The following is a 22,392-nucleotide window of genomic DNA, read 5'->3' on the forward strand; positions in this document are numbered from 1 at the left end:
ACTTTATGAAGAACCCAAAAAATCAAAGGGAATAGAGACATATCACAAAGTTTTTCACAAGTTTTACGCCTCTTATTTTAATCATTTATTTGGTTCGATTTAATGCACATTTGGTGAAACTTTCAGTTTCATCAGCCAACTATTTCAAGGTGTTCGGATTTTTATGGAAATCAGTGTATGAACAGACTAGAGAGGGTTAGTTGATTGTGTTTTATAAATAAATAAGGACAAAAATTTGGTTCTTGATACTTTATCACCATATGGTCTAGAACAATATGTCTTTGAACCGACCAGAGTCTGCGGTAAGTCAAAAACAACCATTGATAACATCTTCATATCGAACAATTTCAACAAAAGCCACTACTCATATCATCGAAAACGATATCACAGATCATTACGGGCAGTTGCTCCAAATTAATGGTTTAATTAATAAATTAAACGACAATAAAAAATGCATAGTTTATAAAAGAAATTTTTCAAAAAAAAATATAGAAAAATTTCAGAATCTGTTACAATCGGAATCATGGAGTGACGTTTATAACAATTCGGGACCAAAAAAATTCCAAAAATGTTTTCAACTATTTGACTACTATTTTGATTTGGCGTTCCCAAACCAAGAAAAAGAAATCAATATAAAAAAAACCATCCACCCAAAACCTTGGCTTAATAATGAAATTATTGCCAGTAGCCGAAGATTACAAGATATGCATAAAATCACAAAAATTTACCCTGAGGTTCCAAAACACTACAAGATCCTTCAAAATCAACATAAAATTCTAGTCAAAAAAACAAAAAAAGATTATTATGACAATATTCTAAAAACATCGATGAATATAGGTAAGGATGCTTGGAAAATAATAAATTCGCATCGTCCTAATAACAAAATAAATAATTTACCAGACACATTACAAAACTCTGAAAATGAAAATATAAGGTTGTTTAAATGTAGCAAATAGATTCAATTCCTTTTTTATTAATTCAATACAGAATATAACAAAAACTTTTAAAAATACCCGTAATGATAACAAAAATAGACTACAAAATATTCCATTTAATAGATACTCAATGTTTTTAGATCCTGTAGTAATACCAGAGGTATATTACATTATTTCATCTGTGGCTAATAAAAAATCGAAAGGACTAGATGGGATACCGTATTATTTATTTAAAATACGTTCCTGAAACCACAATAGTTGTGCTCACAAATTTAATAAATACTTCATTTAGTACGGGAATTTTCCCAGATGAGCACAACAGCAATAACTGTACCTATACATAAAAAAGGTAATACGTCAAAAATGAATAATTACAGACCTGTTGCATTGTTGTCAATTTTTTCAAAAATTTTTGAAAAGGCCTTTTATCGTAGATTATATTCCTTCATAGAAAGACACAATATTCTAAGTGACAAACAATTTGGTTTCAAAAAAGGAGGAAGAACACAAGATGCTATTGTGTCAAAGTTAATGGAGATATTTGATTCTTTAGATGATAAAAAGAAAGTAGTAGGGATATATCTTGACCTAAGCCGTGCATTTGATACTTTGAATCATAACCTCATATGTGATAAACTGGAAGCATACGGAATCAGAGGTGTAGCTTTACAATGGGTAAAAAATTATTTAACAGGACGACAACAGGTGGTAAAAGTTACTTACAATCAGAGACCCTATTTATCAGACAAAAAAAGCCATTAGCACCGGCGTACCTCAGGGCAGCATATTGGGCCCGCTCCTTTTTATAATCTTTATTAATAATTGTATACATTCCCAAAAGAACTATTCATTACGACGACAGCAATTGTTACATCTAATGATATAGCATCCTTAAGTGTTCATGGAAGTAAATGTGTTTTAAGTATGGAATCGTATTGCTCTAAAAACTTTTTATCTCTGAATAAAGACAAAACATCATATTTGCAGTTTTTGGCTTATCCTAGGCAAAAAAACTTTAGCGTATTAATTAAATCCACTACAGCTTCAGTAAAACATAATAATGTTGTAAATGTTTTAGGTGTGACTGTGGATGAACATTTAACTTGGGAACCTCATATCGATATAGTAGTTAAAAAACTGACTAGCCTGTGCTTCTGTGTAAGGCAGTTAAAAGAAAACGTAAATGTGTCAACACTTATGAAATATTATCATGGATGTATAAACCCTTACCTTTCGTACGGAATTATGTGCTGGGGCAACTCTGTATTTGTAAATAGAATTTTTATTATGCAAAAAAAATTCTTAGAGTGATATTTAATCTACCACAAAGAGGTTCATGTCGTCAACTTTTTATAAAACATAAAATATTAACAATACCCAGCATATATGTTTTGGAATGCATTGGATATGTAAAACAAAACAAGAATGAGCCATAAATTATATAATAAAAAATGTAATCTTACATTAGTACAACAAGGTCCTCGAGAGGTAGCGTTGAGACTGTACAATCATCTGCCAGAAAATATTAAGTAATCAACAATGACAAAAAATTTATTAAATCCGTGAAAGTTTTGTTAACGGAAAAAGCTGTCTACTCAAAGAATGAATTCCTTACTATGTAGGTGTTTATATGTATGTTAGTACGTTTATATGTGCATCTCTGTTTTTTGTATTTTTTATATTAATATTTATTAAATTTGACAAGTCTAATGATTGCAATTGTACGCAGCCCTTACAGACAATAAATTATTATTATTATTATTAAATTTACAACTTTTAGTTTTATGCAGATTAAAGATTGCTCTGATGCACTGCTTTTGAACAACAAATATTCTAAAGATACCACTTAAATTTCCCCAGAATATTAGGCCATATTTTATTCTGCATTTTACATAACTGTAGTACGCTACTAGTGCTAGTTGTGGAGATAATGTTCAAGTGTACACCTAAATTTATTGCTTAAGTGAATATATACTATTCTTTTAAAAATTTGTGCTGTTTTTATAGTGGTTGTTTAGTTTCATCAACATATTTTTATTTTTGTTTTAGTAGGTATTTTATAGTTACACAAAGTAAAACAATCAAAATTCATTAAATAAGTGTTTGTAAAGCGTTAAATTTTTGTCAAATTGAAAGAAGTCTTAGACCAAAGTTGCTTCTAATATTTTGATATACTCACTAGTTTTTGAATAAAATTAACTAAACTGTTCATGTGTTTCCCCTTCTCATTTTTTGAATAAGAAAATGTCATTAAATACATATAAATTTGATCTATTACAATTTCTGGTTAATAATAATCATTTCTATTTTAGAGCAGCCACCACAGAATAGCTTTTTTTCAATATCTAAAAAAATTCTATGATTAATAATATTTTACATTTAAATTCTTACCGAAGTAAAAGTATTTAGTGTTAAATCCAATAATCCTCCAGCTGAAAGCATTGTAGGTCTCTTAGATCGCTCCATTAAAGTAAGATACAGTTTTTGTGTTTCCAGAGTGTATTCGTACCAATGACTTGAATAAGTAGCTGTGACAAGCATATCGCTCTAAAATATGTCATTATTTAAACTAATTTTTAACGAAAATTAGAAGTATGAAACCAATTTATTACGTCAAAAACTGAATTAAAATTTTGCAGGGGTTTTAGAAAATGTGAGATGTTAACCTTTCAGCAAAATACATCCACATAATTTCATACTTCTAAAACAATAAAATAAAAATAAGTAAATTATGAAATAAAAAATGTTAATTACGCACCTCTTCAAACAAAAGTGTTCCAAAATAGCAGTAAAATAGTATTTGGGAGAGTATGACGAAAAAGTATACAATGTATGTCATTCCATCTATGCTTGCAAGGGGAACCTAAAGTTCTCGATTACAGTGAGAATAACCCTTTAAATGAACATTTATACCGTAAGAACTGCAGTGATGAGGAAACATAGTAAAGCTGTTGTTCCAAGAAATTGATTGAACACACACCAAGATAAACATTGATCGAATTCGTTGATAAAACTAAAAATTAATAAAAATTAATGTAAGTTAAACAAAATGAAAATCTTACTTTAGTATTTCAGTGTGATGCTTTATACATTCCACTACCTTTTGGTAAATATAATTTTCAAGCAACGTCGCACTGAACGTATATTGGTCGAAGTTTTCAGGATTCTGTATTCTGTGTTTCAAAATTTTCAACTGACTCACAGCTTGAAATATAAGTCCTCCTATCAATGGATCAAGTGATGCGTTAGTGAAAGCACAGTAGGAAATAACTGAAATAATTACTTGTCATAACATTAATTTTTACAATAAATTATCCTTACCAGCCCAGATGTAAGCATATGCAGTGTAATAATTTACTAAACTCGAAGTGGTAGAATAGGGTAGCCACATCCGTAACGGCAAGTCATATCCACTCAAGAACAATGACGGCAATAAATACAACACTTGACAACACGCCATACTAATAATGTAAATTTTCGCTATTATTTGGCAAAGGACCACACTGTTGCTGAGAATTCGTTGCTCTGTTTTATCTCGTGGTCCAAATTCCACACCATCAAAGTAACTGATGCAGCGTTTTATTTGCTCTCCTTTTCTAAACATAGGCAAAAACTTCAACCCGAAGAAAGTCCCTTCGCATAAAAAGATAGCTTGCATCATGTCGTATCCTCTTCGCATTAACATTTCTACACCCACCAACGACACCCCAAGAACGAGAAAAATAATATATAAAACGTAACCTTGCAGTCGCTCAAACGTCGACTGAGTTGGAGGATACCATCTAAAAATTTTCATCAGTTTTAAATTGTAGATAAAACTTTGCCGGTTTGGATTTTCCATCGTTACACAAAGAGCTCGATTAATCTACTGTCACAGTGCTCTGCAAAACTGTGTGGCGATTAATTGTAAGTTCTATATTAATAGGTATCGTTTCCCCTCTGTAAGTGCATTTTTTCATAAATAAAATAAGTTGAATGAATTTTTAATCAAAGAGAACATCGGCTGAGAACACGCAAATTTCAATTTTAAAAGAATAATAGATAATTATTGAGCGATGCAACAAAGAGATGCATATATTATTTACTTGGATATAATTTTCAAAGAAATGTATTTAGTTTTATCAGAGAACGTAGGTGAAATGTAAACGAATGAAACGGAGCGTGGTTGCCAAATCAATCTTTTTCAACACTTTAGCAAGTGCTTTTGAACCAGGGACATGTAAATCGTGACAATAGAGCATCTAACGAAATTAAGTGGGACGTGGTTTTAGAGAGAAAAAGTAAGTGCTGTAAACAATTATTTTAAACTTGGACCACTTACTAAATTTTAAGCATATTTTACACATTTTTTTGTTTGCCACTGCAAGCCTTCTGATGGTGTCTTCTGAGTGAATATGAAGTTAGAAAAATAAAAAGGTCCAATCACATAAAATCCCTGACATAAAAAAAGAATATTTTTGTTGTGTTGTATTCTCTCAGAAACTATATTGCTACTATAAAGAAGTAATAGTTGTAACACTTCTGAGTCATTATTATTTTCGAGAGGTTCAAAGTACTCTAGCTAAAAGTAGGAAGCAGTATATCAACTTCTTAAACCATGTGTCAAGAGACAAGAAAAATTTTGGGTGTGTCGAATGGAAACAACTGAGAGCACTTGAATTCAAGAATAGACTAAGCAAATAACTGTAATTTGAAAAATAAAAATGTAGCAGTAATTATAAATCCTTAAATATACTTTTTTTCAGAAATATTTCACTTAGCTCATTAATAACTTTATATTAATATTTTCTCTAAATTTGTGTGCACTGTTGTGACCATAAAATATTTCGACAAATATTTTCCATCATCTATTCTGTTCTCTAGTTCTTTACAAATTTTTGTCGCGACATGCTTTACTGCCCATCCCATTCTTCCGTACTATTATCAACAGTATTTGATAAAATTTTGGTGACGTCATCAAAAATTTGAAAAGTTAAATTTTATAATTTTCTTCGATCAATTTTCTCGATTACTGAATTTCTCGAATAATAATAATAACATATTTCCAACTTAAAAACACATACATTGCTATGTAAATGACTTAGAGATACGTCCGTAAACTCGAAATATAGACATTAATAGTGACAGAATAGTACCAAACAGAGTGGGAAAAACAAAAACAAATGAAGGATGTTCAATTTCTCCATTTTTGGATTCTCGATTTTTGAAATTTTGGTTGTTCAGTGTTTCAAGGTTTCGAATTCTTAAGTTTTTTTTACTATTGTTCGATTCTCGAATATTCAGTTTTATATTTTCCAAATTCTCAATTATTTGTTGTTTCTTCAAATGTTGGATTTTTCGAATTGTCAATTTTGCGATCGTTCGATTTTTCGATTTCTCCATTGTCGATTTTTCGATTTTTGGATTTTTTGAATTTCAATTTTTTCGTATTTAAATTTCCGGATTGTTCGGTTTTTTGGAGTTTCAATTTTTGAGATCCTCATCAGCTAGTCCAATTTTCAGTTTTTCGATTCTTCGGGTTCTCAATTTTCAGTCTCTGTATTTCTTAATGTTCGATTTCCTGGTTTTTCGAAATTTGTTACTTTTCGATTATTCTAGATATTTGTTTTTCTTTTTTTCGATTTTTGGAATTATTGATTTTTCAAATTTTCTATTTTTCGATTTTTTCCTTTCTTACTTTTCTCATTTTTTGATTTTTCGACTTTTTGATATTTCGAACTTTCGATTTTTTAGATTTTTCAATTTTTCGGTTTCTCAATTATCCAATTTTTCGATTCCTCGATTTTTAGATTTTTTGGACTTCCCAATTTTTCAACTTTTCAAATTTTCAGATTTTTAATTTATCTTTTATTCGATTTTGTAATTTTTCAATTTTTGGATTTCTCAATTTTTTGATTTTTCAGTGTTTCAACTTTACAATTCTTCGATGTTCCAACTTCTGGGTTTCTATATTTCTCGACTTTTCGATCTTTCGACTTTTTGATGTTTCGAATTTTCGATTTTTCGTTCTCCGATTTTCAAATTTTTAATTTGTCGTATTTGTATTTCCAGATTGTTCGGTTTTTTGGAGTTTCGATTTTTCAGCTTCTCAATTAACCGAATTTTCAGAATCTCGATTTCTTAATTTTCGATTTCCCGCTTTTTTGAAATGTTTGACCTTTCGGCTATTCGAATTTTCGGTTTTTCATTTTTCGATTTTTCAAATTTTTGACTTCAAGTTTTCGATTTTCGTTTTTTTTTCATTTTTCGATATTTTGACTTTTCTCGATTTTTCGAATTTGATTTTTCCATTTCTCGATTTTTCTATATTTCCCGTTCCTTCTTTTCTGATTTACCGAATTTTCGACTTTTCAATGTTTCGATATTTTAATTATTTAGATTTCCCGATTTTTCAAATCTTCGAATTTTTATTTTTTAAAATTCTTTTTAATTTAGCTTTCAATATTTCGATTTTGCATTTTTTCAATTTTTCAATTTCTAATTTCTCGATTTTTTGATTTTTCGACTTTCCGATTTATCGGTTTTTCCATTTTTCGATTTTTCGATTTTTTTTGCGTGCATATTTTTATTTACGAATTGTTCAGTTTTTTGGAGTTTCGATCTTTCAGATTCTCAATTAATCGGATTTTCGGTTTTTCGATTTTTAGATTTTTCGATTTTTTTTGCGTGCATATTTTTATTTACGAATTGTTCGGTTTTTTGGAGTTTCGATTTTTCAGATTCTCAATTAATCGAATTTTCGGTTTTTCGATTTTTAGAGTTCTCAATTGTTTTGAATTTTCGATTATTCGAATTTTCGGTTTTTCTTTTTCCGATTTTTCGAATTTTTAATTTATCAAATTTTCGCTTTTTCGTTTCTTCCATTTTTCGATTTTTTGATCTTTCCATTTCTCGATTTTTCGATTTTTCCAATTTTTATCTTTTTGATATTTACAATTTTTTCAGTTTTAGATTTTTCTTAGGTTCGACTTTAAATTTTTCGATTTTTCGATTTCTGAATTATTCAATTTTCTGGTTTTTCACTATTTCGATTTTTCAGTTTTCTGATTTTTCAATTTGTCGACTTTTCGATTTTTTGATTTCTGATTTTCTCGATTTATCGACTTTTCGATTTTTCAATTTTGGATATTTCAGTTTTCCGACATTTTACTTTTCAACATTCCGATTTTTCTATTTTAGGGAGTCCTAATTTTTTTATTTTTCGATAATTCTCGACTTTTCGATGTTTCAATTTTTCGAATTCTCGATCTTAAGATTTCCTAGTTTTTAGAATTTTCAATTTTTTGGGGTTTCGACTTTTCGACTTTATAATTTTTTGATTTCTGGACTTTTCGATTTTTCGATTTCTTGATTTTTCAGTTTGTCAACTTTTCGATTTGTCTATTTTAGGATCCCCAATTTTTTTATTTCTCAGTTTTTCGATTTTTGGATGTTTTAATTTCCCGATTTTTCAATTGTTTAAGTTTTTACTTTCTGAGCGTAAGCAAAGGAAGTATTGTAATCGAGTCTGTGGACCCACTATCTACTTTTACGTTTTCTCGACCTTTCATGACCCCTAGAGTACGAAGAAATAGGTCTCCCGTTTCCGTCTGTCTGTCCGTCTGTCTACCGTTCCGGATTTTTACTAGACAGATAATCTCTGAAAGTACTGGGCCGATTGTTGTCATATTTTGTACTTATATTAGGAATATCATGTAGATGGTACAACGATAACCAAAATTTACCTAGTCATCCCCACCAATAATGTGATGACGTCACTTCAAAATTGCACATAGTAAATGGGTTTTAAATTGTATGAAATAACATAGTCCTACACATGTAGTTTACGACTCCGTACTGAGTTTCTACCCGAAACTTCCAGATTTTTGTACAAAAAATCTAAATTGTAAAACAACATTTTGCAATTTAATCTTGAATCTGCAAAACCGAAAGCTTTAAAATCTTGCAGATGGTTTACAGTTACTATAAGCATGATAAATTTTTAATCAAAATATATTTACTTATCCCCTCCAAAAAATTGATGACGTCAGCTCAAAATTTTGCTGAATAAATTCTACCTAAAATGTACAAAATATGATGAGTCCGTACTTGTGATTTATCATTCCATTCATATTTTTTAGATTTTCACATACAGGGTGACTCAAAAAAATTAATGAATGCGTGAAGTTATTTTATTGATTTAATCAGGAACTACAAAACCGAATGCTTTGAAAACTTGGAGATGTTTTAAAGTTGTCATAAGCATGGTAAATTTTTGATCAAAATATATTTGCTCATCCCCCGTAAAAAATTCATGAAGCCACCCCAATATTTTCTGAAAAAATGCTATCTTAAATGTGCAAAGTATAGATTTAGTGTGATTTATCACTGCGTTAAATTTTTTAGATTTGCTTATACGGGTGTCCCAAAAAAATTAATGAATGAGTCAATTTATTTTATTGACTCCGTTTTCCCCGAAAATTTTGGAAATACAAGACTGTTATTTTTAGTATTACACTGCACCAATTCAAGTTGATATATATGCCCTTGCAACAAATATTGATGACGTCATCACAAAATTTTGTAAACTCCAAAAACCCCTGGATTTGCTTCATTGTATTTCAGGAGCGAGGGAAGTTCTGTCGAAACAACTTTCGACCAATTTTTTATTCATGAATCCGTGTTGATATCGAGATGTTTGGAAAAATCAGAACTTTATAACAACATTTTGGAATTTAGGTTTGCAATTAGAAAACCGAATGATTCGAAATCTCGCAAACATTTATCGTAATCACAGTAAATCGTAATTAAACTTTACTTAGTCCTTGTTCCCAATTTGTGCGAAACAATTTTTATCTCCAAATTTTGAAGGATCTTTTAAAATCATATATATATTTTTATTTTGATTTTGGTGTAGTAAAAATTTGAGCGGGTTTTTTTATGACCACCATCTACATAAAACTAAAAAATTCCCCAGATAACTTCATGTGAATATATAAATACTGAGTACATGCAAGTGTTTTTAAAACGTTAAATTCTCTGCTCAAATTCGAAGAACTTTTAAACCTAAGCCTAAACTAAAATTTATCAAAAATATGTACACATGAAGTTATAAAATACTTATAAACTTTTAGATAGTTTATTACAATTTTGTGAACATTACTTTCAAGTATCAATTCACTCAAACTATCAATAAACGTACAAATCTAGCCACCATAGAATAGCTTTTTTTCAACACCTAAAAATTTCCATCAAAGAATAATATTTTACATTTACATTCTTTTTACTGTAAATATTCACCATCAGAAGCATTATCTAAGAACCTCTCAATTTCTTCGAGTGTGAACACCTTGGATTTCTTTGGTCTGTGCTCTACAAACTGTTGTTTTAGGGAAGCTGACACTTGATGAAATCTATAATAATGAATAGTTTAAACCTCATAAATAATCATTGCGATGTCACAAACCTGCTTATTCAATATTTTCTTCAGATATAACGTTTTCGTTAGTTGGGAATAATACGACCATAGTGATAAGACCATCAAAATGGAACTCGCACTGTGATCACGACCTCTCAACATTTTCTCGTGAATAAACGTATGTTTAATCCACTTGTTGTATAATAATATAATTAAAACCTACCTACGTACTTAGCTGTGCAATAAAATTTGATCTTTGATGGTTTACGCAGAAAAATAGTTTTGGGTTATTGAAATATTGAAGATTTTGCGAAAGGAATTCCCCCAACACTTTTAACCAAAACTCGGGTTGGATTGTCTTTTTTTATAGTGCCGGAAGTATTAAATGTGACCTTCACGAGAAACATGTGCTTAGGGGTATAGAAAATACAGATTTTACAACAAAATAGGCAGATAAAAGTAAAATAGGTAGAAAAAAAAGTAAAACAGGTAGAAAAAAAGTAAAATAGACAGAAAAAAGTAAAATAAAAGTTCAAAAAGGCACTCATGATCAAAAATGGACAAATAGGCAAGAACAAGTAGGGCTTAAATAAAAAGATTTTCTCAGATATACACTTATATACAACTCTTATGCATTTGCCTACAACTAAAATGAAAAAAAGCCCTGGAATCCGCTTTTTATATAATAATTAATAACTAAGAAATGGTGGATATGTTATTTAGCATAAAGAAATAATTTTGTAATAATTCAGTTGTTTATTTTCCTCTTATTATTTTATTATTAACACTTTTGTAATTATTATACATCGTGTGGTAATGAACTTCTATTTTTTAATTTGTGGTTACTTCTTGATAATTGAAAAATATTGGTGTCGGATTTCAATTTTTTTGTACAGGGATTCAAGTGTTTTAAAAAAATTGGACCCCTTTCAACGATTTTAATATTTTACCATTATAGATAAACATGGAAGTTGGCGCAATTGCTTATAATTTTTTTTAACGTCAAAACTTTTACTCTGTCTACATTCGATGAGCAGATCAATGTGAACTTGCGTATACACGATGACTACGCTTGCGTCGATAAGCATCCATTCTCCAAATCATAACAGCAGCCAGAAAGCGAAAAAGCAGACATAGTAAACACGACCTTAACACAAAATGTCGTACGGAAAGACAAAAAAATAGTCGTAGAGAATTTTTTTTTTTAATGCGAGAAAGCGACTTTTAATGCAGGTACTTACACTCGTTTTTTAAAACAACAGAGGCACGATGAGGGATATTGCGTATATGGAAGCACAATAAAAAGTGAAATGACGATATGTTCAGGAGCCGGGTTAATCGCACGCATTTCCTTCGGCGACCAGACGGGAAATATCCCCGACCCACCCCAAGCGCACAGCTCAATATGATCGTCTCACCCTAATATAGGCAACCAGCAATTCATCGTCCATTAATAAAAATAAGCAGGCATCATTTTGAGCGAGATCTATCACAAGTTTCATAACCTCTACAAAGCACTTTTGTTTTTATTTACTTGTACTTTGAGTACAAACAAAAATCTCTATGCAAGAAGAAAAAGATAATAAAAAAGAATATTGTGAGGAATGTTAAAAATACTCACATGAGGGTAAGGACATCAACATTTTTATCTCGAAGAGTTTATCATAGCGAAGAGAATTTTGCGTAATGAGTAATGAGTTCTTTTCAATTGAAAATTAACCCACAATAGTATAAACAGAATAGAAAAATGGAGTGCAAAAATATTGTAATTAATTAAAAAGAAAAAAGATAATGACCAGATAAATTAATCTATTCATGCATATAATAAAGGGCGGGTGGGCGGAATATTCGGTGTGAAATTCGAATTTTTTGAAATTTTTGAAAGTTGCGATATTTCAATGAACGATTCTGGAAAAACGAACGGAATTATCGAAGAATGTATTTAAATTAAATTTCGAAAATTGTCACAAACGGGTCGAAATGTGCATAACGGAAATTTCACTTTGGAAAAAATCTAAAAATCCTCAAAAAAATCTGGGATATAAATTTCGACGTGCTGATTTCCAATTTATAACGTACCTGTGGCTTCTGAGCAACATTTTTGAAATACATAATTCGGTTCAAAAATCGAATTTTTAAAAATTCTAAAAATTGCGAAATATCAATAAGACATTTTGGAAAAACGTTTCTAGTTATCGAAGATGTTTCGAAAAATTTCAAAAATGACGCGGAATTTACATAACGGCAGTTTTCTTTGGATTATCCTCGTAACCGTGAATTTGAGAGAAAATTTGTAGATCAATTTTTTTTTACTACTAGTCGCTGATTAGAAATCTCCGACAAATGTCTTTAGCTGATTTTCGAAAATGGTTGAAAAATGGTCGAAAATATCAAAAATGTTAAAATCAGCCCACCCTCCCTATATTTTCTTAGAGGGTATTTTATTTGTCAAAATCATGCATATTTTAAATAATTTAAATTTTTAGACGGAGTGAAAAGTAAATTTTGATTAACGATTTACCATTTTCATTATAATCTTAAAGTGTGTGCAGAATATCCGAGTAATAGGTTCTGTAGTTTTTAGGCTAAACGTTTTCTTAAAATTCTTTTTTTTTTCAAAAATCTACATGTTTAAAGTTAAAAAGGAGGCGCATTACTATATATTCCAAGTCTAGAACATGGACTATATAAATAAGACTGACTTCCATCATCCACACGACATTCTTAAAGTACGCCAAAACTTTACAATAATCAGCCCCGTAGTTTTGGAAATTATCTCTCACAACCAATCGCCAACAAACAACACACAAGACACAATCGAAATCAATGAAAATACGAGTCCTAAAATTAACAGTTCTTGTGACAATTTCGAAAATATTGTAATTTTTGGATTAAAAAAAATACATATTATAAAATTTCGACCAATTTTCGACAATTTTTATCAATACCAGGAGATCTATACGACAGTTTTGTTGGTTTTTTTTTTGGAACATTTTTCATTATCCTTTCTATAAAAATTTCGACCATTTTTCGACAGTTTTCAAAATTTAACCATAGACATATTATTATGGATTTCGACTTCCAGAAGTTAGTTTCGCCTCATTTCCTCGATAGCTCCTTACATTTTTCCAAAATATAACACTAAAATATTGTAATTATTTGGATTTAAAGAAAATTTTATTTTCAAGCCTAAAGCAGAGAGCATAAACACGCTATGTTTTTGGAATTAAGAACACAAGATCTATACGACAGACTTTTTTTGATTTTTTTGGCAAATTTTTGAACATCTTTCCAATACTAATTTCGACCAATTTTCGACAATTTTCAAAATTTAACGACACATTTTCTTATGGATTTCGATCTCCAGAGGTTAGTTTTGGCCTCATTTCTTCGATAGCTCCTTCCATTTTTTCACAATCGCTCATTAAACTATTGCAATTTTTTGGATTTAAAAAAATGTATATATTTTCAAATCGAAAATTTTTTATCTTACCCTGAGAGCATGCATACGATATGTTTTTGGAATCAGTACGACGAAATCCATAGACCAGAATTTTTGGAATTTTTTTGGCAAATTTCTCAAAAACAAAAATTTTCAGTAGCCGCTATAAAAATTTATATCAATTTTTAGAATTTAACCAAAGACATTTTCTTATGGATTTCTACCCGCAGAAGCTAGTTTTGGCCTCATTTCTTCCATAGCTCCTTCCATTTTTTCACAATCGCTCATTAAACTATTGCAATTTTTTGGATTTAAAAAAATGTATATATTTTCAAATCGAAAATTTTTTATCTTACCCTGAGAGCATGCATACGATATGTTTTTGGAATCAGTACTACGAAATCCATAGACCAGATTTTTTTGGAATTTTTTTGGCAAATTTCTCAAAAACAAAAAATTTCAGTACCCGCTATAGAAATTTAAAAATTTAGGTCAATTTTCAAAATTTAACCAAAGACATTTTCTTTTGGATTTCGATCTGCAGAAGCTAGTTTTGGCCTCATTTCTTCGATAGCTCCTTCCATTTTTTCAGAATCGCTCATTAAACTATTGCAATTTTTTGGATTTAAAAAAATGTATATATTTTCAAGTCGAAATTTTTTGTCTTACCCTGAGAGCATGCATACGCAACGTTTTTGTAATCAGTACGACGAAATCCACAGACCAGATTTTTTTGGAATTTTTTTGGCAAATTTCTCAAAAACAAAAATTTTCAGTACCCGCTATAAAAATTTAAAAATTTAGGTCAATTATCAAAATTTAACCAAAGACATTTTCTTATGGATTTCGACCTACAGAGGATAGTTTTGGCCTCATTTCTTCATAGCTCCTTCCATTTTTCCAGAATCGCTCATTAAACTATTGCAATTTTTTGGATTTAAAAATATGTATATATTTTCAAGTCGAAATTTTTTTATCTTATCCTGAGAGCATGCATACGCTATGTTTTTGGAATCAGTATGACGAAATCCATAGACCAGAATTTTTTGGAATTTTTTTGGCAAATTTCTCAAAAACAAAAATTTTCAGTGCCCGCTATAAAAATTTAGGTCAATTTTCAAATTTTGACCAAAGACATTTTCTTATGAATTTCGGCCTTCAGAAGGTAGTTTTGGCCGCATTTCTTCGAGAGCTCCTTCCATTTTTTCACAATCGCTCATTAAACTGTTGCAATTTTTTGGATTTAAAAAAAATATATATTTTCAAATCTAAAATTTTTAATCTCTCCTGAGAGCTTAAACACGTGTTTTTGTAATCAGCACAATGAAATCTACATGCCCGAATTTTTTGGATTTTCTTTTAGCAAATTTTTCAAAAACAGAATTTTTCAAAATGTAATAACTTTTGCCAATTTTCGAGATTTAGCTAACGATATTTTCTTATAGATTTGGGCCTACAAAAGTTAATTTCGCTTCATTTCTTCTGTAACTCCTTGAATTTTTCGACGTGCTGATTCCCAAATTATAACGTATTTATGGTTTCTCATCAATATTTTCGAAATACATAATTCGGATTAAAAATCAAAATATAAAAAATGTCAAAATCAGCCCGCCCTCTCTCTGTTTTCTTAGACGGTATGTTATTTGCCAAAATCAGTTTTTTCTTAGCAAGTACTAGCCCCGCCCACCCGCCCCCTATTTTCTTAAAGGGTATGTTTTTTGCCAAAATCAGTCTTATGCTAACAAGAACTAGAAACAGGGAAACCAAAAAAGCGATTAATCGAGAAATTGAAAAGTCGAAAAATTGACAATTTTATAACGGCAAAAATTGAAAACTGGAATCAAAATTAAAAAATCGTAAAACTTCAAACATTGGAAAATTGACAAAATCAAAAATGAAGAAATCGAGAAATACAAAAATTGAAGAGTCGTGATATTGAAAAATCCCAACAACGAAAAATTGAAGATTCAAAAATTAAAAAATGGAGAAATCGAAAACTCGAAAAATCGCAAAATTAAAAAATCGAAAACCTGAAGAATTGAAAAATGAAAATATTGAAAATTTAATAAGTCGATAAATCTAAAAAGTGAAGAATTGAAAAAAAGAATGGAAAATCAAAAACCTGAAAAATCGAAAAATTGAAGAATTGAAAAACGGAAAGATCGAAAGATCGATAAATCGAAAGCTCCAAACATCGAACAGTCGAGAAGTTGAGAAATGGAAAAAGTGATATACCCTCTAAGAAAAGAGAGAGTGGACGAGCGGACCTACTACCTACTAAGATAAGACTGATTTTGGCAAATGAGACACTCTCTAAGAAAAGAGAGGGTGGGTGGGCGGGGCTAGCAGCTGTTACAATAAGATCGATTTTGGCAAATCACATACCCCCAAAGAAAAGAAAGGGAGGGTGGGCGGCGCTGATAGCTGCTTTGATATGGGGAAACCAAAAACGCGATTAATCGAGAAATTGAAAAGTCGAAAAATTGACAATTTTATAACGGCAAAAATTGAAAACTGGAATCAAAATTGAAAAATCGTAAAACTTCAAACATTGGAAAATTGACAAAACCAAAAATGAAGAAATCGAGAAATGCAAAAATTAAAGAGTCGTGAAATTGAAAAATCCTAACAACGAAAAATTGAAGAATCAAAAATTAAAAAATGGAGAAATCGAAAAGTCGAAAAATCGCAAAATTGAAAAATCGAAAACCTGAAGAATTGAAAAATGGAAATGTTGAAAATTTAATAAGTCGATAAATCTAAAAAGTGAAGAATTGAAAAAAAGACTGGAAAATCAAAAACCTGAAAAATCGAAAAATTGAAGAATTGAAAAACGGAAAGGTCCAAACATCGAATAGTCGAGAAGTTAAGAAATGGGAAAAGTGGTATACCTTCTAAGAAAAGAGAGAGTGGATGAGCGGACCTACTACCTACTAAGATAAGACTGATTTTGGCAAATGAGATACTCTCTAAGAAAAGAGAGGGTGGGTGGGCGGGGCTAGTAACTTTTAAAATAAGATCGATTTTGGCAAATCACATACCCCCAAAGAAAAGAAAGGGCGGGTGGGTGGGGCTGCTAGCTCCTTTGGTACGACTGATTTCACCTAATGAGATATTCTCTAGGAAAAAAGAGAGTGGTTGGACGGGTTTAGTACCTGTTATGACTGTTTTGGCAAAAGTGTGCGGTATACTTTATTAAACGATAAAAAAGCAAAATAAGAATGAAAAACGACACTGAAGTGACTAGTATTATTAATGTTGATGACGTCGTCACAAATTTTTTATTGGACAAATTAAGAACGAGTTACCCCTGTTCTCGAAAATGTGAAGAATACGCACGTCTTTATATAATAATGATAAAATATGTGTTCTACGTGACATTCTTTCGATGTAAGTATAAACATAAATAAACACTTGAGCGTCAGATTGCTATTACCTAGTGCTGAGAGACAAGGGTTGTGAGAGATGGATTATTTTAAGTTCAACGCGGTGACTCGTCAGAATCTGACAACGCACTGTCAGTCAGTAGCGTAACATGCACACTTCAGAAGGGGGTGGTTTTTAAATCTGTTTTTTTAAATCGTAAACAATAACACACCGAAATATATTAATTACGGGGGAACAGGACATACACAACACCCAGAGGCAGGGCGGGAAACGAACCCACCACTCAAGGTGTAGCGGTAAGCAGGAAGCTAACTAACCCATCCGGGTCCACTAGTTTCATTGTATTTCAGGAACGAGGGAAGTTCTGTCGAAACAACTTTCGACAAATCTTTTAGTTTGGTTAAATCCTCTAATTTTTGTTTTTTAAAATCTTTGGATATTCTAGATTTTCTGGAATATTGGATTTCTTGATTTTGGGTTTTTTTGGATTTTTTTTCGATTTTACCGAGGTCACTAAATACATCTTTCTTGTTTAATAGGTATAAATACTACAGACTCATATATGTACAGACTAGAGAGGGTTCGTATATTGTGTTTTATAAAATAAACTTTACAAGTTTCAGTTTTATGCAGATTAAAGATTGTTCTAATGTACTGCTTTTGAAAAATAAATATTCTGAAGACATCATTTGAATTTCCACAGAATATTAGGCCATATTTTAATCTGCATTGTACATAAATGGAATACGCTACTAGTGCTAATTGTGGAGATAATGTTCAAGTGTATGCATAAATCTACGAATATGTACTATTTAAAAAAAAAGTGTTGCTCTTATTACAGTATTTGTTAAGTTTAAGTTAAGTTATTAATATCTTTCAATTTATAGTTCTGTTGAAAATCTACATATCAAGGTAATTTAATATAAACATTTTTTTTATTTTTATCAAATTCGACGAAGTCTTAAACCAAAGTTGCTTTTAATATTTTGATATACCCACTAGTTTTTAAATAAAATTAACTAAATTGTTCATCACCTGGTTTTTGAAAATTTCTGTAGCCTTCACAGTACGCAGAAATGTGTCATTAAGCATTTTTACGTTCTCATTTTTGGATAAGAAAATTTCGTTAAATACTTACGAATTTTAAATGTTCTGTTATAATTTTGTGAACATTATTTCCACGTATCAATTAATCAGTGGCGGGTCCTAAGCAAAAGTGAATTTATTTTCTGGTTAAGAATAAACATCCTTATTTTAGAACAGCCACCACAGAATAGCTTTTTTTCAGTATCTAAAAAAATCCAATGAAAGAATAATATTTTACATTTGAATTCTTACCGCAGTAAAAGTATTTAGCGTTAAATCTAATAACCCTCCAGCTGAAAGAATTATAGGCCGCTGAGATCGTTCCATTAAAGTAAGGTACAGTTTTTGTGTTTCCAGAGTGTACTCGTACCAATGGCTTAAATAAGAAGCTGTGACAAGCTTGTCGCTCTAAAATACGTTATTATTTAAACTAATTTTTAACGAAAATTAAAAGTATGAAACCAATTTATTACGTAAAAACTGAATTAAAATTTTGCAAAAAGAATATTTAAAAATGTGAGATGTTAACCTTTCACCAAAATACATCCACATATAGTTTCATACTTCTAAAATAATAAAATAAAAATAACTAAATTATGAAATAAAAATTTCTAATTACGTACCTCTTCAAACAAAAGTGTTCCAAAATAGCAGTAAAATAGTACTTGGGAGAGTATGAGGAAAAAGAATACAATGTATTGCATTCCATCTATGCTTGTAACGGGAACCTAAAGTTCTCGATTATAATGAGAATGACCTTTTAAATGAACATTTATACCGTAAGAATTGCCGTGATGAGGAAACATAGTAAAGATGCTGTTCCACTGAATTGATTGAACACACACCAAGAAAAACATTGATCGACTTCGTTGATAAAACTAAAAATTAATAAAAATCAACGTAAGTTAAACAAAATGAAAATCTTACTTTAGTATTTCAGTGTGATACTTTATACATTCCACTACCCTTTGGTAAATATAATTTTCAAGCAAAGTCGCATGGAACGTATCTTGGTCGAAGTTTTCAGGATTCTGTATTCTGTGTTTCAAAATTTTCAACTGACTCACAGCTTGAAACATAAGTCCTCCTATCAATGGATCAAGTGATGCGTTAGTCAAAGCACAGTAGGAAATAACTGAAATGATTACTTGTCATAACATTAATTTTTACAATAAATTATCCTTACCAGTCCAGATATAAGCATACGTAGCGTAATAATTTATTAAACTCGAAGTGGTAGAATAGGGTAACCACATCCGCAACGGCAATTCATATCCACTGGAGAACAATGCCGGCAATAAAAACAACACTTGACAAGACGAAATACAAATAATATAAAATTTCGTTATTATTTGACACAGGACCACACTGTTGTTGAGAATTTGTTGCTCTGTTTTATCTTGTGGCCCATATTCCACACCATCAAAGTAACTGATGCAGCGTTTTATTCGCTCTCCCTTTCTAAACATAGGCAAAAACTTAAACGCGAAGAAAATCCCTTCGCAAACAAAGATAGCTTGCATCATGTCGTATCCTCTTCGTACACACATGTCAACACCCACCAGCGAGAAGGCAAAAACGAGAAAAAAATATATATAACGTAACCTTGTAATCGATTAAACGTCGACTGATTTGGAGGATACCATCGAACAATTTTCATCAGTTTTAAATTAATGGTAAAACTTTGCTTGTTTGGATTTTCCATCGTTACACAAGGACCTCGATTAATCCACTGTCATAGTGCTCAACAAAACTGGCGATTCATTGTAAGTTCTACATCAATATGTATCGTATCCCCTTTGTAAGTGCGTTTCTTCATAATTAAAGTAAGTTGAATGAATTTTTAATCAAAGAGAACATCGGCAGAGAACACGCAAATTAACTGTGATCACTTTTAAAAGAATAATAGATAAGTAATTATTGAGCGGTGCAACAAAGAGATGCATATATTATTTGCTTGGATATAATTTTCAAAGAAATGTATTTAGTTTTATGAGGGAGCGTAGTTGAAATGCAAACGAATAAAACGGAGTGTTTTTTTCAACACTCTATCAAGTGCTCTTGAACCATCGTGATTTTAGGGTGAAGATGAATGGGAAAGTAAGTGCTGCAAAGAGATTTAATTTCCTTTATTCCCTGAGGTCCAACAAAGTTTGGAACATTATAATAAATTTCCTGTAAAAAGAGGCTTACGACAACCAGAATTATGAAGAAACCAAAACCCTGTTTAATAAAATTGCAGCCTTCTGTACAATATTAAAACATCAGGTGGTGAGAGTCATATAACATCCTTGACACACAACAAGGAATTTTTTTATTTGTTGTATTGTTTCAGAAGCCATATTTTTAATGGGACACTCATTATTATTTTCGAAAGGTTCAAACTAGTCGTAGCTACAAGAAGAAGGAAGTATACTAACCTTTTAAACCTTTTATCAAGAAACAAGCAAAAATTTTGTATACGCCGAATGGAAACAACCTGAGAGCACTTGAATTCAAGAATAGACGAAGCAGATAACTGTAATTTGAAAAATAAAAATATAGTAGTAATTATAAATCCTTAAATATACGTCTTGTCCAATGTCCAATATTTCAATGCTGTGGAAATATTTCAATTAGTTAATTTATAACTTTGTCAATACTTTCCCTACAATTGTTTGCTCTGTTGACAGCATAAAGTATTTCGACAAACGTCTTCTGTCATCCATTCTGCCAGAACAACCTATTCTGTTCTCTATTTCTTTGCAAATTTTTGTGCCGACATGTTTTATTGCCCATCCCATTTTGCCCCTATTCAAATCAATATACTTACGTGTCCTTCCTAAAATGTTGATATCATCAAAAAGTTTTTATTTTGAAAAACTTACTATAAAGATTATGCATACGACACTTCTTTACCTGTCCTTTAACAATTCACATAGATATTAATTTTAAGTCATGAGGGTCTCATACTAAAAAGTAAAATTTTATAATTTTTCGAAGCTGAGTTTGTCTGATTGTACTGAATTTCTCAATTTTCAATTTTTCAATTTCTCCATTTTTTGATTTTCGATTTTGTTGAAATTTTGGTTTTTCAGTGTATCAAGGATTCGAATTTTTAAGTTTTTGTTTTTACTATAATTCGATTGCTTAATTATTCATTTTGGATTTTTAAAACTTACAATTTGCTGTTTCTTCGAATGTTGCGTTTTTAGATTTTCCTTTACTTATCTCATTTTCCGAATTGTCGTTTTTCCGACTTTTCGAACCCCCGATTTTTCATATTTTTCAATTTTTCGATTTCTCAATTATTCAATTTTTTAATTTTTCGATATTTCGATTTTTGGGTTTCTCGATTTTTCAATTTTTGGACTTCCCAATTTTTCGATTTTTTAATTAATCAATTTCTGAATTTCTGAATTTTTTGATTTTTTCTATTTTTCGATATTTAGGTTTTCCTATTTTTCGATTTTTCGACTTTTAGATTTTTCAACTTCTCGGCTTCTCTATTTCTCGACTTTCGATTTTTTTAATTTTCGAGTATTTCTATTTTGCGATTTGTAATGTAATATTTATTAACGGTTATTATACCTGTATATAGATTTATACATAACTAAAATTACTTATAATATAAATGTACAAATATTATAAAGAAAACCAAACAATATTTCGATTTTTCTTGATTGTTTGATTTTTTTCATATTTCCAATGTTACTATTTCATTTTACGTTTTATCGATTTTTCGACTTTTCGATATTTAGAATTTTCGATTTTTTATATTTTTCAATTTTTCGATTTCTCAATTATTCAATTTTTCGATTTTTCGATTTTTCAACTTGTTGGGTTCTGTTTCTCGATTTTTCGATCTTTCGAATTTTAGATTTTTGTGAATTTTCGATTCGATTTTCCCCATTTGATTTTTTAAGTTTTTCCATTTTTTGATATTTTGATTTTTGTCGATTATTTTATTTTTTCAGTTTTTCGATCTTCCAATTTTTCCATTTTTCTTTTCTTAGATGTCTCGAATATTTGATTTTTAAGAATTTTCATTTCTCGATTTTCCGATTTTTCGACTTTTCAACTTCATTTTTTCAACTTAATTCTTGGGCTTTTCAACTTTTCAGTTTTTATATTTCTCGACTTTTCAATATTTCGACTTTATGATG

At 30.3% G+C, this 22,392-nt stretch overlaps 2 protein-coding genes and 1 long non-coding RNA gene across 6 annotated transcripts in view; all 3 read right to left on the bottom strand.

Moving 5' to 3' along the window:
• Nucleotides 1-5,585, bottom strand: part of LOC135128869 (odorant receptor 33a-like) — an 18,136-nt gene extending 12,551 nt beyond the window's left edge. Inside the window, exons 1-5 of the mRNA XM_064055945.1 lie at nt 4,257-5,585; nt 3,998-4,205; nt 3,849-3,948; nt 3,694-3,798; nt 3,327-3,482 (exon numbers count right to left, since the gene is read on the bottom strand). Coding sequence (XP_063912015.1) covers nt 3,327-3,482; nt 3,694-3,798; nt 3,849-3,948; nt 3,998-4,205; nt 4,257-4,776 — 1,089 coding nt within the window. The 5' untranslated portion in view covers nt 4,777-5,585. The remainder of the gene's footprint in view (nt 1-3,326; nt 3,483-3,693; nt 3,799-3,848; nt 3,949-3,997; nt 4,206-4,256) is intronic.
• Nucleotides 3,219-20,652, bottom strand: LOC135128613 (odorant receptor 4-like). 4 transcript variants are annotated; one of them, XM_064055538.1, is made up of 7 exons: nt 19,434-20,652; nt 19,175-19,382; nt 19,026-19,125; nt 18,871-18,975; nt 18,500-18,655; nt 18,407-18,452; nt 3,219-3,238 (listed from the first exon to the last, which is right to left on the bottom strand). In XM_064055538.1, exons 1-6 carry the CDS (start codon nt 19,795-19,797, stop codon nt 18,411-18,413), a joined length of 975 nt encoding a protein of 324 aa, XP_063911608.1. In that variant the 5' UTR covers nt 19,798-20,652; the 3' UTR covers nt 3,219-3,238; nt 18,407-18,410. The 4 variants fall into 4 exon arrangements, with proteins under 4 accessions (XP_063911608.1, XP_063911605.1, XP_063911607.1 ...); XM_064055535.1 differs by lacking the exon at nt 3,219-3,238 and having other exon boundaries at nt 17,656-18,452; nt 18,500-18,623; XM_064055537.1 differs by lacking the exon at nt 3,219-3,238 and having other exon boundaries at nt 17,656-18,452.
• LOC135129249 (uncharacterized) lies at nt 10,093-11,215 on the bottom strand. Its single transcript, XR_010280535.1, has 3 exons — nt 10,381-11,215; nt 10,202-10,327; nt 10,093-10,152 (listed from the first exon to the last, which is right to left on the bottom strand). It is a non-coding gene; the product is annotated as an uncharacterized LOC135129249 (long non-coding RNA).
• Nucleotides 20,653-22,392: the final 1,740 nt, after the last annotated feature.

The sequence above is a fragment of the Zophobas morio genome, unplaced genomic scaffold (genome assembly GCF_036711695.1).
Source record: "Zophobas morio isolate AGI-343-1 ecotype UQ-CSIRO unplaced genomic scaffold, CSIRO_AGI_Zmor_V1 ptg000014l, whole genome shotgun sequence".
Taxonomy (NCBI): domain Eukaryota; kingdom Metazoa; phylum Arthropoda; class Insecta; order Coleoptera; family Tenebrionidae; genus Zophobas; species Zophobas morio.

Excerpts from the sequence above, each read along its gene's own strand:
- LOC135128613 (XM_064055535.1), bottom strand. The coding sequence starts at position 19,797 with ATGTGTGTACGAAGAGGATACGACATGATGCAAGCTATCTTTGTTTGC. Across the intron at positions 19,383-19,433 it reads GTATGCTTATATCTGGACTG|TTATTTCCTACTGTGCTTTG; the intron begins GTAAGGATAATT and ends TAATCATTTCAG. Across the intron at positions 18,976-19,025 it reads TCATCACGGCAATTCTTACG|GTTCCCGTTACAAGCATAGA; the intron begins GTATAAATGTTC and ends CGAGAACTTTAG.